Source organism: Crocodylus siamensis, chromosome 4 (genome assembly GCF_052110815.1).
Source record: "Crocodylus siamensis isolate JL-2025a chromosome 4, ASM5211081v1, whole genome shotgun sequence".
NCBI classification, from domain to species: Eukaryota; Metazoa; Chordata; order Crocodylia; family Crocodylidae; genus Crocodylus; species Crocodylus siamensis.
In genome coordinates, this window is record NC_143398.1 from 136,340,411 (window position 1) to 136,352,978 (window position 12,568).

The window sequence follows — 12,568 nt, forward strand, 5'->3', positions numbered from 1 at the left end:
TGTCCATGCAAGGGGATGGTATAAGGACTAAGCAACACTTAAGCATTACTTAAATTCACAAAAGGGGCCTTACTCTGATACCAGTTACTCTGTGGGCTTTCTGCACAACAGCAAAATTCTATGCATGTGAGGATTTGCAGGATCAGGGCCTATCCTTAAGTGGAAGCAGTGGACGTGTGTGTGGATGGTGGAATTTGGACAAATTTAGGAAACAGAAAAAAGAAAGGGAAGAGTTGGACAAATTAATGGTTGTTGCAACTGAATTATGGGTATATGAGTTCACAGCTCGGAAATATTAGCCCTTTGGTGCATAGCCCTAGTTAGAGTTTCATGGTTACATTTAAAAGCATTTTAGAAATGCAGCTACTAGGCAAACCTTGATGCCAGAGAGGGGGATTAGCTGCTGCTAAAAGTTGGCTTTAAAAACCACCATGACCTCATGAGAAGGAACAGCCTCATTCAGTTTCTCTCTCTCATTATCCTAATGGCAGCATCTCTTCTGTTGTGTTTATTTTTTTGCCAGCCTAACAGTGACATTGTGGTGGTTGATTGGTTAGTGATTGATGTCATTCTTGAAGCTAAAATATAAGAGGGTTGCTTAAATTTTTGATCCATCTGGAATAGCCTAGTTGAGTTTAAAGTACCACAGGGTAATTGTGGAGCAGTGGGCTGGCTTGGAGGTATATATTTAGTATTTTGTTTAGAAATGTCATTTAACTCAGAAAAGCTGGCACATCCTGTCCATCCAGCATAAACATGTCAGACTAGAGATGTGGCTGTTCTGAACAATAGGCAAAAGAGGACTATTAATATACCTTGCTGCATTAGCTTACAGACACATGAGTATGTGACACACGGGGAAATAAGCAAGATGACCTGATGAATAAGAATTCACATAAATGGAAATCTGAATGTTGAACAGAAGAAGCAGGCATGACAGGAGAGAAGAGAGGCCTTAGGTTGTGTGCCTACATGCAGAGTGTTTCATTCTTGGTAAATGTTTAAGCCTTTGAGGAAAGGCTTAAGAAACAGAGAAGAAAGGAGAAATTATAGTAGGAATCTGCTATATAACTTGTGACTGGAAGAGACCAAAAATGAAGATCCCCAGATTACTTAATGAGTCCAAGTACTCCATCTCTGAAGTACTATAAAATAGGTTGAATGCATTGGTGTCTTAGTACTGTCATCAAACTGCTGCCTACATTACATACAGGACAATTTCTCTTAAAATTGAGAGAGAGAGAAGATTTTTTTATTTTCTTTATTATATCTAATTCAGCTTCAGCTGGTACAGGGTTGGGCAATAAAGACTTCAAGAAGTTTTGGGTAATTTCAGTTTTGACACCCTGTAAAATAGATTAGGAATCCAAGTTTACAATTGTAGCCATAATTCTAAACGGATGGAGTATTTTTGTCATGGGATTAATAAGGTTCTGTGTCTTGTGACACTGCTGCAGTTGGTTTATTTCGGGAAGAGTTGACTTCTAAAGCTTTGGGTCAGACCCACTGCTTATTTAGAATGGTACAGCTCCATTTATTTCTGTGGAGCTATCCCAATTAACACTAGCTGAAAAGCTGTCTCTTTAGCTATGACACACTGCCTCCTACTTGACATTTTGATATCCTCGTTTCAGGAAAGGGATGTTTTCTTCACTACTGTGCCTGGGATTATGGGCTTGTTATCTTAATTCTGGTTCACTGCTTTCCCCTACAAAAGTTTAGAGATGAGAATAACCGTGTGGCTCTTAAGAGCAAAGCATAATTCTGAGCAGGTGTTAACACTGAGGTCCAATGATGCAATGGCCTGGGAGTAAGTATAACTTCAAAGCTAATATCTTGAACTGAACTATAAACCTATAAAGCCCTGAATGATTGGTTTAATCTCTCTCCATCTGCAATAGGTGAGATCAGTGAAGTTATTTCCTTGCCGCAGAGCCTGAATTTGGTAAACTTCCAGGCATGTTGCAAGGCCTATCCTTAGTTCAGATACTTGGGGAGGATACTTTGCAACTAGGAATAGGAGGGCTTAACTATATTTGAAGGATTATTGCCAAGTATCATGACAGGGAAGAGTAGTAAAGTGTTATCATGTTTAAATATAAGGTGTGTGCACACAGTGGACATTTCCAGGTATTTTAGGGGTGTCCAAACCATGGGTAAAAGGCTTGCTGATTTGATGGGTTGCAAATGGAAAGAGTTAATAAACTTGGAAATTACTGGGTCTAGTCTTGTCCTCTCCTTAGTCAAAGGCAATGGTTCCTTTGAAATAGGATATCATAAAGTCTACTTCAGGGAGGACGATGTGGTATCAGCAACTTAAAATCTATACTGAAGCTGCTATTGATACAGGGCTAGAAGGGATGATATTGATATTTTTTTTTTTCCCCAATGGAAAATTTCTGCCTACTTCAAATGCATCTTATTATAGTGTCAGTTATTGAAGTCTGCTTGAGGCCTCACAATATCATAAGTGTGTTTGTTTTAAGGAACCTCTGCTTAACTGTGTTACAACCACAGAGATAAATTTGATGTTAGTTCCAGCTGCTTTGTGCTTTTTAGTGCAAAGCATCCATAAAACCATCAGAACTGGCTGTGAAGGGGTACATCATGGATAACCTAGGACTCGCCTAGCAGGAGTTTGCAACCTAGGGCCTGCATGCCAGATCTGGCTTGTGGGCCTCAGGGGAGGTTTGGGAGTAGGGCCTTTGCCTTTGCCCATGCTGTGCGGTAGCTGGCTAGCAGGGAGAAGCAGTGGCAGCAGCCCGGTCTTAGTGTTGGCCTGTTTCAGATCTGAGCCAGGTCATTTTCAGCCCACTGCCACAAAAAGCTTGCTGACTACTGGTCCAGAGGATGCATGTCACTCCCTTGAGGACATATCCCCAGAACAAACGAAGCCTTTTATGGTACTGCTTAGTGATGTCATGTGTCTTTATGTGCAGCCCTAAATTATAGACTACTTCTGTACTATTATATTGCACTACTAATACTTATCCATACTGCTGTTCTCCCAGTCACAGGTGTCTTTCAGCCATTACTGATTTCTGAGAGTCTCCCCTTCCCTTAAATATCTGTAAATGGATTATTTCCCCATAAGTATTAAAATGGATTTGTTTAAGAGGACTTTCATTTAGGGCTTTTCTGTATGAGGCAGATTTACTTACCCTGATGTGACCAGTAAAGGTGTTTTGTCTTGTTTCCATGAGTTCAAGCTGTACTCTGGACTTGGGCAAAAGACCATCTCCAGTTGGCCCACCTGTAAATGGGCACCTGGTTGTTCAGGTGGGGAGTTGGACATGATGCTGACCATATCTTGTGATGTTGGCTACAGAAGCAACTCATGGTATGGGCTGCTAGGCTGAGGAAGACCTTTGAGTCACACTCCTTTCCCCTGCCCCCTTTTCCCAAGGGACCACTTCGTTTCAGTGTATATGGGTAGCTTTGTCAGTCTATTTTAAGCCCCTTTCTAATCTGGGCAGGGGGCGGGGGGGTTGTCATGCTGTGATAAGTGTGTTTACACAGGGGTTTTATTGCTATTTCACTTCAGAGTCATACCTGATACTACACTGAGAAATGCTTTCCTATGTAAGTAAATCCTTTAGTTGCTTGCCCTACACCTCATTACTAACTGTACTACATAGTAGTGGGTATATCTGTAATGCTTTCACAGCACTCCTTTTTTATGCTAGGTTTCTGCCTTCATCTGAGTCTGCAGTGACCCCTCCCCATAGTTTTAGTTTAACTATTAGCATGCTATATACGCTGCTCCCCACTCTTAATTAATTAGCATAAAGGTTAAATGTGTTAAGGTCTAATGCCAGTTGCTTTGGTAATCCACTGAGAACCATCTTCTCATCGTACCTTGTCTGTTCCATTTATCTTTTCTATGATTTTTCACCTAAATTTCAATTAATGTGTCAGGGCTCACATTTTAGGTAAACTGGATCTCTTGTTGAAGTTAATGGGACACTTCAGTGAGCCATGGACCAGGCCTTACTTGTTTTTTGAAAGATGAAGCTGTGTTGCGTCTAATGCAGTGATGCTCAGTCAGGATGTTGCAGCACCTTGCTATGTATGCAAATATGATTCACATAATAAATCCAGCAATTTCAAACTGGAATCCATAGTGTTAAAACATGCTAACCTTTTGGGGTCTGAGTGCTTTGCAGATGAAGAATTACTCTGTTATATTTCTGAGTGAAAAAGTTGGCATTTTCCAAGAGGTGTTTTGACTCTATCAAGAAATATTTGAGTCTAAAAGAGGTTGAGAGCCACTGACCTAGTACATTATTTTTACCCATAAATATTATTGCATTATTTCTATTCCTTTTCATTTGTATATTGTATACTTATGTTTCAAGTTCTTCAGTGCAGGGACTTGTATATGTATGTGTGTAACATGCCCACAATAATGTTGGCACACCATTGATAATTGTAATGTGTCAGTATAATTTTATCATATAGCTAGTTACTGCTGTTGCCATATTTGGCCTGCTAAAGAAGGGAAAGGACTACTGGCAAGAGGCGACAAAGTAATAAAATGAATTTTTCCCAAATATCCTATCTGATTACCACAGAGACGGCCATAAAATGGGTTTCCAGGCACTTTGTATGTAATTTCAGATATTTCCTGGTGTGTATAATGAGTGTAATTCCTAGTAAACCAACGCTTTAAAAATAAACATGAGGTCTTCACAAACATTCCCCTGTTTCATTTTGGAGCAGTACACAGCATCGGCCAATAAACATTCTCTTTAATTATCGCTTCCTTTCTTATTGGAAAAACTGAGCCAGGGACTAAACAAAGGAAGTTTTGTCCATCCTGTGGCAAGCTCAACTAGTTTTCTTTGTCTGTGCCGCTCCTTAATGTCTCTAGCATACTTAACAACAGGATTCAACATGTCTAGGACTCCTTAGCTAACTCCTTTTAGCATTAGTACCAAGATTCCTAAACGATTGCATTGATATAGCCTGAGGGTCTGAATCTGCAGTTGAAAGCATGTGGGTCTGAGGTTTAGGACAGGTGGAGCAATAGCCAGTCAGTTGCAGGATGAAGGTCTTTCTGAAAGTACCCTTTTATTTGTGTCAGTCTGCTATGTAGTTTAGAGCTTTGGTAGAACTCAAGGGCTAGAAGCTCACTTGCTTTATTTTCCATGAGAGTGGAGTCCAAATAATCTTAGTTGTGCCATTCCAGTTCCTTCTGTCTTTCCCTGGACTTGACTCTGTCCTCCCTAGGAGAACCTGGCCAAGCTGGTGCCAAACATACTGGAACTTACTTTTCCTTTGGATTAAATCAACAAGCCTAAGAGGGGGATACTGGTGGGGAGAGGTCACTCCACCTTCACTTTATCAGCTCCTGAATGTAATCCTCACTTGAAAGATGTCTCACCTGGTGTAATTCTGTTGTTTTGTGAGACAGACAAATGCCTACTGGGAGAACAGAGAAGAGGTTAATGCAAAAGCATTAAAATGAACACCTCAAAAAGTATCAAAGGAAAGCACCAGTCAGTATGTTGGGTGATACAATCCTGTGTCCAAAAAAGAAAATAAATAACTTTTTATCAAATGTGAAGGACATTGTCATATTACAACAAGAAAGGGATGGGGTTTATATTCTCAAAAACCTGACACGCTGTGTTGTCTGAGTGCCAATCCAGAAGATTAAAACAAAAACCCCACACACATTCATTTGCTGAAAGGCATATATATGTTAGTTAGAAAGCTTGCTGAAAGGAAAAGATGGGTACTTGTGGTTAGGCATTGAAAGGTTTACCCCTGAAGGGGGAGAATGTGGTGGGAGGCTCTTTACTCTTCCCAGTCTCATTCGTTGATTCCTGGGCTTTCCACCTTGTAAAGAAAGGCTGGGAACATCTCTCTAGAGGTCCCTGAATCACCAAAGCTCACATCCTCAAAGGCATTTACATTTGGGCTTTAATATAATCTTAAGTCCAAATACAAGAACAACATTCAACAATATTTTCCCCTTGAAATGAAATCAACCATGAAAGAGACAGGATGTAAACAATTAAGAAATCCAGGCTATTTCCTTGCAGCCCTGTCAGTCTGAACACAGCTTTTTCCATGGAATGGAACTGGAAGTAAATCCCATCCCTATTAGGCAAATGGGAAATGGAGCTACGAGTAAGACAATCATGGTGGTGGGTTTGTTCCCAAAAGTCTTCTCTGCAGCCTTTTCATGGAGGGGAAAACGACCTGGGTGATTTTTCTTCACAGGTATTGTAACTGATATAAAGTAAAGTTTTTTGTCATGCAGCTTTTTTGAAAAAGGTGTGCAAGTTGAAGGAGCAAAGTTCATAGCTCCATAAAATAAATAAGTGATCATGAAAGAAGTTAAAGAACATGCTTCAAGGACTAAACTGATTCTCTTTTAGGGTCAAGAAGGAATATACCTTAATGCAAATGCTATCTTTTCTTCTGTGCCTGAAGAAGGGTTCTTGTGCCTGAAAGCTTGCAATTAAAGAATTTTTTTGCAGAAATCTAGTTGGTCTAATAAAAAAAATCACTTCTAGCACAAGTTCTGATGAAATTCTGAGGCTTTTATTTTCTGTACCTTGGTTTTCCTAGGAACTGTGTGCAGACAGTAGCCAATTTGTCCTCAGAACTACTGGTGCTTGTACATAAGAGACATGCACACACACGTTCTGTATTCTCTCAGGCAACCTTATTTTTGTTCTTTCAGAGCATTGTTTTTCTCAGTTCAAATAGGGCCCCAATACTGTAAACAGTTATGCATGCAGTTGACTTTCTTTGGTTATCTATAAATGTTTGTGAAGTAAGGTAGTAAGCCATTTAAATTAAAAGTATACATCTGTTTTGTTTCGTATATTGATCATCCCTTCACCAATATCACACTGTGTGACATGACTAACTCTGTAAATTTTTTTTTTTAGCTTGTTCAAAGCCTTTGTTGTAAGAGGATGAAACTAGACAAATCAATGCTCTTTAGCATAGCAGGTCCTATATTTCTCTTTGCCAGTCCACTAATTAAATTTCTTTTTCTCACACATGCACAACTCATTTTAAAGACTTATCAGTCATGTAAGTATTTAATACGATTTCCCCTCATTGTATCTTTTTGGCAATTAAGGCGACAAGATTTATGCGATAATAGCTTTAACACCATTGTGTTGAAATTCAGGCGGATGTTACATTTATCCTCATCTTCCCTTTTAAATGAACTTGAGTTCCTGCCTCCATATAAAAACAAGGAATTTCAGCTCCATTCCATACCAGTTCAGCCTTTTGAAGGAGGTGGGAACAATGTCCTTGTAGACGAAACCAGGGAAGCCATTTATTTTGTGCAATTGAACTTTTGCACAGAAAAAGGTAGGGGGTGTGTGTGTGTGTGTGTGTGTTGTTTCCTAATGAAACTGATTGTATAATTACCCAGGTAAGGTCATCATCAGGCAGCTCTAACTGATATGTATAAGATGGAAACTTACAGTAAATTATATCTCAGGAATTAAGAGTTTGGAAGGGAACAAGTTTTTTTTTTTTAACTGGGGGAACTTGTGTGTATGTGTGGAGGGGCTACAGGGGTCCTTCTAATATCACTTTGGCTTTTCTTGCTATCATTTAGAGGAGGAGACAATAAAATAATGCAATAGAACAGTCTTTTTAGGCTGTGAGCTGGAATGATCCAGCTTGGGTCAGAGGTGAGAGGACAGGTGAATGCTAGGACCTAGCTACTGCTGGTTCTCCCTGCAGTGGCATGGGGAAAGTGTTTGCCACTGAAGCCCCACTTCCATATGTCAGATTAGATGGCACTATAGGCTAGATCTGGCCCATGGAACATAGGTTGCCACTGCTGCAATGGGGATTTAATTGAAGAAGTGCAATGATATATAAATGCACTGATTTTAAAAATATATATCACCACACGCTTAATCTTCAATGACTTCTATTGCTTCCTGTGTTTAAAAAAAAAAATCTCTTCCATTTAATTGTTTCTGCTGTAGCTTTTATTATGGCATCCTGTAGGAGCTTTGTCTTTATAGGTACCAACAATGTCATAGACACCAGCATCTTCCACAGGTTCTTCCTTCCTTTTTATCTGTAAATAAAGTGAGACAGTCGGTTCTAAGTTCCACAGGTGTAACTCCTATTGATTCTTCATGGGAACTGCGGCCATGGAAAAGAAGTCAAAGGGATTGCACCCACATCAAATAAAAGCGAAATTTGACCCAATGAGTACATTCCACTATTCAGTAGGGCTTTACTTGTTGTTTTTTTTTGGATAGAAATATAGGTTTGATTTGTTGATGGTATATATTGGATCCCAATATGTATGATGTTTTAAGGTGGCTGGTAGAATTACATTTTCATAGTTTCACAGTTGGTAGGGTTGGAAGGGACCTGAGCAGATCACTGAGTCTGACCTCCTGCCTTGGGCAGGAAAGAGTACTGGGGTCAAACAACCCCGGCAAGGTGATTATCTAGCCTCCTTTTGAAGACCCCCAGGGTAGGAGCGAGCACCACTTCCTTTGGTCTGATCTCTTGATCTGATCTCTTGATCTGATCTAAAGAAGTGTGAAATAGGAGCAGAGACCAGATGCCCTAGCACACAGCAACACTGCCTTAAGAGAGGCTGGGTCACTAGTGCAGTGGCCATGGAAAGGGGAGATGGTTGTTACCACCATTTTGTTCTTATCCATCACCTAGTAACCTCTAGTCACAGAATGAATGCATTGCTAACTCTTTTGATAGGTGCAGCTTGCATATATTTTTATCATCTTTGATGGTATGGCAATTGATTCACAGACACAGAGACAAGGGGTGAAATGCTGGCTCTGTCAAAATGAATAGTAAAAGTTCACCTGGCTTGGATGAAGCCAGGATTTTGCTCCAGGTTTGTGTCCTCTAAAGGCTTATCTCTGGAAACAGACCCCTGTGATACTTATAGTTTCATAGTTTGTAGGGTCGGAAGGGACCTGAGCAGATCATCTAGTCCGACCCCCTGCCACGGCAGAAAAGAGTACTGGGGTCAAACGACCCCAGCAAGATGTTCATCTATCCTCCTCTTAAACACCCCCAGGGTAGGAGCCTGCACCACTTCTCTTGGAAGCTGGTTCCAGACCCTAGCCGCCCTGACTGTGAAGTAGCGCCTCCTGATACCTAACCTAAACCTACCCTCTGCCAGCTTGTGACCGTTATTCCTGGTCACTCCTGGTGGTGCTCGGGGGAACAGTGACTCCCCCAATGCCTGCTGGTCCCCCCTGACTAGTTTATAACAGGCCACAAGATCCCCCCTCAGCCTTCTCTTGTGGAGGCTGAACAGGTTCAGGTCCTGCAGCCAGCCTCTCCTCATAGGGCCTGCCCTGCTGCCTCCTGATCATGCAAGTGGCCCTCCTCTGGACCCTCTCCATGCTGTCGACATCCCTCTTGAAGTGTGGCGCCCAGAATTGGACGCAATACTCCAGCTTCACAGGACCTAGTTGGGTCTCTGTCTACACTGCCTTGTAACTGGTAACTTTAAACACTTATCAAAGGGTTTTAAAATATTGTAAAGATTTGTTGCGTGTTCTGCATGTTGTGAAACTTTTAAAGCCTGTGAGAAGCACCCAGATAAGGTACGTACATTTAGGATTTTAAATTTACTTCAGGGAGTGATAGCTGATGTTGCCTGCAGCAATAGGAAGGCAGAGCTGAGGACTCACAGTGCATTATTTCTCATTGTATGTACTTGAAACTGTTACACATTCATAGGTTGACAATATTATGAAATACTTTGTTTCAGTTTTTCCAGTATTGGGTAGAATCTCCAATTCATTAAATATTGAGGAAGAATATGGAAGGCGGGTGAGGTTCACAATGAGCTCAGGGAAACAGCCTGCCGTTTTCAGCATGTTAAACGCTGACAAAGAATATTTTAATATTTGTCTTCTTATTTTACTAGATGATCCATTTCTTGGTCCTGTTAATGCAGTTGGTTCTGCCCATACTAACATCGGGTAAGAAGGTGTCTTATTTCTAATACTAGCAAACATTGGACTTCTTAAAAATTCCTTTTATGGCTGTTTTAACTTATTCCCTTTACAATCCTGCCTTCCTTTCTCAAATAAGAATCCTATCAGTGTGGGAGGTAACAGACAATGTTGTTGTCTACTGTCCTACAAAACACTGCACTCAGAAAGCTCCTCATTGAGGACAATAAGGTTCAAGTGACCAACACCTTGTGTTTTTATGGTACCCTGTTGATTTGTATTTGGACTCCGTGAAGGTGAAGAGGCCTAATAGCGAAGAGGCCTAATAGCGTTAGACCCCGTTGCCCGGCCAGGTCAAGCCCTAAATCATGAATGAATGGGGTGTTTGGTTTAAGAAAAACAGTTCCAATTTAAGCATGCACTCACTTATGTTATCATAGTGTATATATTTATATTGTTGTATCAGGCATGTGAGCTATTTAAAAACTAAAGTCAGTGACTTTAAACTGGAGTGACTTCAAAAGCAGTTTAAAGTCCTCAGTAGCTCCTAAACTTAGGTCTCTTGGTTCTCAAGCTCAGCAAATTTCAGTGCACGACCTACACAGGAAGATACTTGAAACCATGCAGAGATCCACTAAAATCAATGGAATTCTTTTGCATGAAGTATTTTGCAAGGCTGGGCTTTATTTAATTGCCCTAATGTGACCTTATGTTATTGAATATAAAGAAACAAGCTCAGCCTTGTAAGTGCTGCCACGCTAAGCCAGCAAATGCAAAAGGGGCATGAGTATAACCAAAGCAAATCTGTATTGAAATTGAAACAGATATTCAAGGAAAACGTTGCTAGGGACTGGGCAATTCCTTTTCCCATTACTTGGGCAGCAGTGTGCTTTTCTGAAGAATTTGGCTTAATGAGATCAGCTGGAATGTTGCTGAAGTTAAAGATTGGGGCCCAAATGTTTATAATAGGCATTTCCTTAGTTCTTGCACTGTAGCCAGCTATCTACTCTGGTCTCGTGTTCCTAGCACATACATTTTCAACTATATTTTGATGTGTTCTTTTAAGTGTATTCAGGATCCTGGCTGGAATGAAAATAATACTCGTGTAACTGTGGTATGTGTGTATGCATGTATTGCAAGTGCGTGTCACTGGTTATTGGCCTAAGCCTAGAGTTCTCTTCAGGAAACTGCCTGAATAACAGGCTCAGACCATGTGTAGAATATGGTCAGATACTGAGTAGGTGTAATCTTACTTAGGAGTGGGTGAAAGTGATGTAAAATTGCATTGTTCGAGTGTTAATCAATGTGTTTGGCTAATTTATGCCATCTGACAATCTAGCAAAGTGACTTTTAAGAGCATGTGGTAGCCAGTGGAGCAGTCCTAATTTACATCAGCTAAAGACCTGTTCCACAGAGAACGTAAAATGATTTGCTTTACCTTTACAAGTACATTTTTTTTTGTTGATATCCAGGATCATCAACTTCTTTCTCAGCAGAAGGAAGAACAGAAGAGCCATCAGCTTCCCGCTGCAGCCTTTTTGGAGATGCTCACATTGAAACATTTGATGAGTCTTTTTATGACTTTGCTGGGGACTGCAGTTACATCCTGGCCACAGACTGTCACAAGCGTTCCTTCACAGTCCTAGGTGAGCCTCAAGCAGGGTGTCAGAAGCAGCAAGTCCACAAGATTTTTTGTGCTGTAGCATCCTCCGCTGCTGAACTCTCTCAAAACAGGAGGCAGGATCCTAGCACAGTGCTTAGTGCAGGCAGCCCCATGCAGGCTGAAACTGAAAGCCTACAAGGGAAAGGCCATGGTTTCCCATGTTTTTGTCCTTTAAAGGAGAATCCATTTTTAAAGTTTGATCCTTTTTTTTTTTTTAACATTTGTTTGTAATCTTTGCATATAATCTTGTGACCCATGGATTGAGAAACACTGTTTTAAAGCACAACCTTCTGGGATGGTGCCAATCTTTGCTAGCATAGGTGAGTGCTTTAGGGCCCTGGGCCAGGGAACAGAAGACCCAGGTTTTATGGCTTCACTGTGTTGGGGTTCAAACCTACATCTCTGACCTCAGGAGAGTAGTGCCCCAACCACCAGGCTGTGAGCTAGGGTGGGATAGAAGAGGTAATCTTCACCCCTGTGGCCAATTGTGAAAAAGAAAGTAAGGTTCATGGAGCCAAAGATGGAGCACAGGAGAGTACATGACTATAATCCTAGTGGCATGGACATTTACCGGGAAGGGGGAGTCCTATATTCTCATCCCTGCTTCCAGGTTTGCCTTTTATATTAAATAGTAATTGGTGGAATACAAAAGAAGCCCTTGAAACATTGGGTAGTGTGTTCCCAATCTGTGAAAGAGTTGCTGCAATGCAGGTAATCCTGTTGACTCAGGAATTGACCCTATTGCTGTTTTGTCTGTGAGCAAGAAATAGGGGATACAATGTTTACCCAGGTGCCTGTCAGGGTAACTAGAAATAATGGCCACAAACTGGATGAGAGCAAATTCAGATTGGACATCAGGAAAAAATTGTTTACAGTGAGGGTTGCCAAAATGTGGAATAAGCTTCCAAAGGAGGTGGTGCTGTCCCCTTCCTTGGAGGTGTTTAAAAGGAGATTGGACAGACAC

The 12,568-nt window shown here is 41.0% G+C and overlaps 1 protein-coding gene across 3 annotated transcripts in view; it reads left to right on the top strand.

Moving 5' to 3' along the window:
* Positions 1-12,568, top strand: part of VWF (von Willebrand factor) — a 263,892-nt gene that overhangs the window by 45,671 nt on the left and 205,653 nt on the right. For 2 of the 3 annotated variants that reach the window (XM_090043874.1, XM_090043876.1), the window contains exons 1-3: positions 7,255-7,344; positions 9,914-9,968; positions 11,414-11,587. In XM_090043874.1, coding sequence (XP_089900000.1) covers positions 9,914-9,968; positions 11,414-11,587 — 229 coding nt within the window. In that variant the 5' untranslated portion in view covers positions 7,255-7,344. Of the gene's footprint in view, positions 1-7,254; positions 7,345-9,913; positions 9,969-11,413; positions 11,588-12,568 lie in introns of those variants that run through there. The other variant, XM_090043875.1, reaches the window with a different exon arrangement.